The sequence below is a fragment of the Cynara cardunculus genome, assembly GCF_001531365.2.
Source record: "Cynara cardunculus var. scolymus isolate 2C chromosome LG 17, CcrdV1, whole genome shotgun sequence".
NCBI lineage: Eukaryota > Viridiplantae > Streptophyta > Magnoliopsida > Asterales > Asteraceae > Cynara > Cynara cardunculus.
In genome coordinates, this window is record NC_037544.1 from 34,793,391 (window position 1) to 34,795,012 (window position 1,622).

Genomic DNA, 1,622 nt, shown 5'->3' on the forward strand with positions numbered 1-1,622 from the left:
GCCAGCTTGACCAAACCGCTGGTTAACCTCATTAGCCACCTTCATGGTCTCAGTTTTGACTTTTTGAATGTCATGGCCCCTGCTTCGAGCCGGGTTCACGATCTGAACCAAAACCACTGAGCCCCTTAGTCCAGGATAGTCCTCCAAGAGCTGCCCCATGGCTAAAAACTTCAAGCTAATCCCTTTGAACATATCCATATCATCAACACCCAAAACCACCACTTTTCCGTCGTACTTCCGCCTCAATTCTTCAACTTTTGTGGCGGTTTCCGGCGATGATTTGACGGATTCTATCTGACCCATGTGGATTCCGACCGGCAAAATCTTGATGCTTACTGTTCTACCATAATATTCGAGACCAATGTAGCCTCTTTTCGATTTGTAATCGAGACCCAACATTCTGCTACAACATGAAAGAAAATGGCGAGCGTAATCGAACGTATGGAAGCCAATCAAGTCACAGTTCAACAGAGCTCGGAGAATCTCATCTCGGACGGGCAAAGTCCGGTAGATTTCCGACGATGGAAAAGGGCTGTGCAAGAAAAACCCGACCCGGATCCTGTGAAATCTTTTTCTCAAGAAAGTGGGCATCACCATGAGATGATAGTCATGGATCCAGACATAATCTTCATCTGGGTTGATAACCTCCATAACCTTATCTGTAAAAACTTTGTTGGCAGAGACGTAGGCCTGCCATGCGACCCGATCGAATCGGACCCCATGGGTACGGGTCACGGGTAACATATAATGAAACAAAGGCCATAGATAATGCTTACAGAAACCATGATAGAATTTATTTTGGATTTCTAAAGACAAGAAAGTGGGTACGCACCGGAACTTTTCTAACAGCGTTTGAGCCACTTCTTCTTGGTCGGAGGGGGGGACGTCGACGGGTAAAGATCCGACATAAACGCATTCGGTATCGGATCCTAACCCGGATTTGAGTTGAAGAACGAGTGCATCCGGGTCATATTGGAATACCCATTTGTTGATTCTTGCATCAAATCGAGCTTTCACCGGTAGCTGATTGGATACAACGATCCGACGGCCGGCAGAAACAGACGAAATGACATCTGACAAGTGATCCGTTTGGTGAGCGATTCTCCCATTGTCGTCTTCTTCAAACTCGGATAAAATTCCAGGTACGGTCATGATTCTAGGGATCCGTGGGCGATCAACGACAGAGGAATAATCTTCAAGATTAAGCAGATTAAAAGAGGATCTAGACAACATTATATATAAAAGAGGAAATTAGGAGACGATTGATTTCGTTATAAGTGTGTATTACAGAGTTGGGAGTGGATTGATTGATGATAAAATGAAGAAATCGAAGAGAATCTCATGAGAAAATTGGAGGAGGATTTGAATTTGGGGATGGAGATGTAGATGGAGAAGGAGAAGATGAAGGTGGTGGTATGGTGGTAGAGGATAAGAACGAAGAAGCAGAGAGACCGACTTTACTTGCCCAAAATCAATAAAAACCTATAAATAGAAATAATACTCCTATTTTTCATATTAATACTATATGTATTAATATTTTTTAATTAAATATTCTTTAAATATATATATATATATATATATATATATATACATAGAGATAGAGAGATAGGGAGAGTTTGTTT

The 1,622-nt window shown here is 42.0% G+C and overlaps 1 protein-coding gene across 1 annotated transcript in view; it reads right to left on the minus strand.

Annotated features, from left to right (window-relative positions):
• Positions 1–1,460, minus strand: part of LOC112500015 (probable alpha,alpha-trehalose-phosphate synthase [UDP-forming] 11) — a 3,323-nt gene extending 1,863 nt beyond the window's left edge. Inside the window, exons 1-2 of the mRNA XM_025103275.1 lie at positions 1,289–1,460; positions 28–1,193 (exon numbers count right to left, since the gene is read on the minus strand). Of these exons, the coding sequence (XP_024959043.1) occupies positions 28–1,193; positions 1,289–1,343 (1,221 nt within the window). The 5' untranslated portion in view covers positions 1,344–1,460. The remainder of the gene's footprint in view (positions 1–27; positions 1,194–1,288) is intronic.
• Between the last annotated feature and the right edge of the window lie 162 nt (positions 1,461–1,622).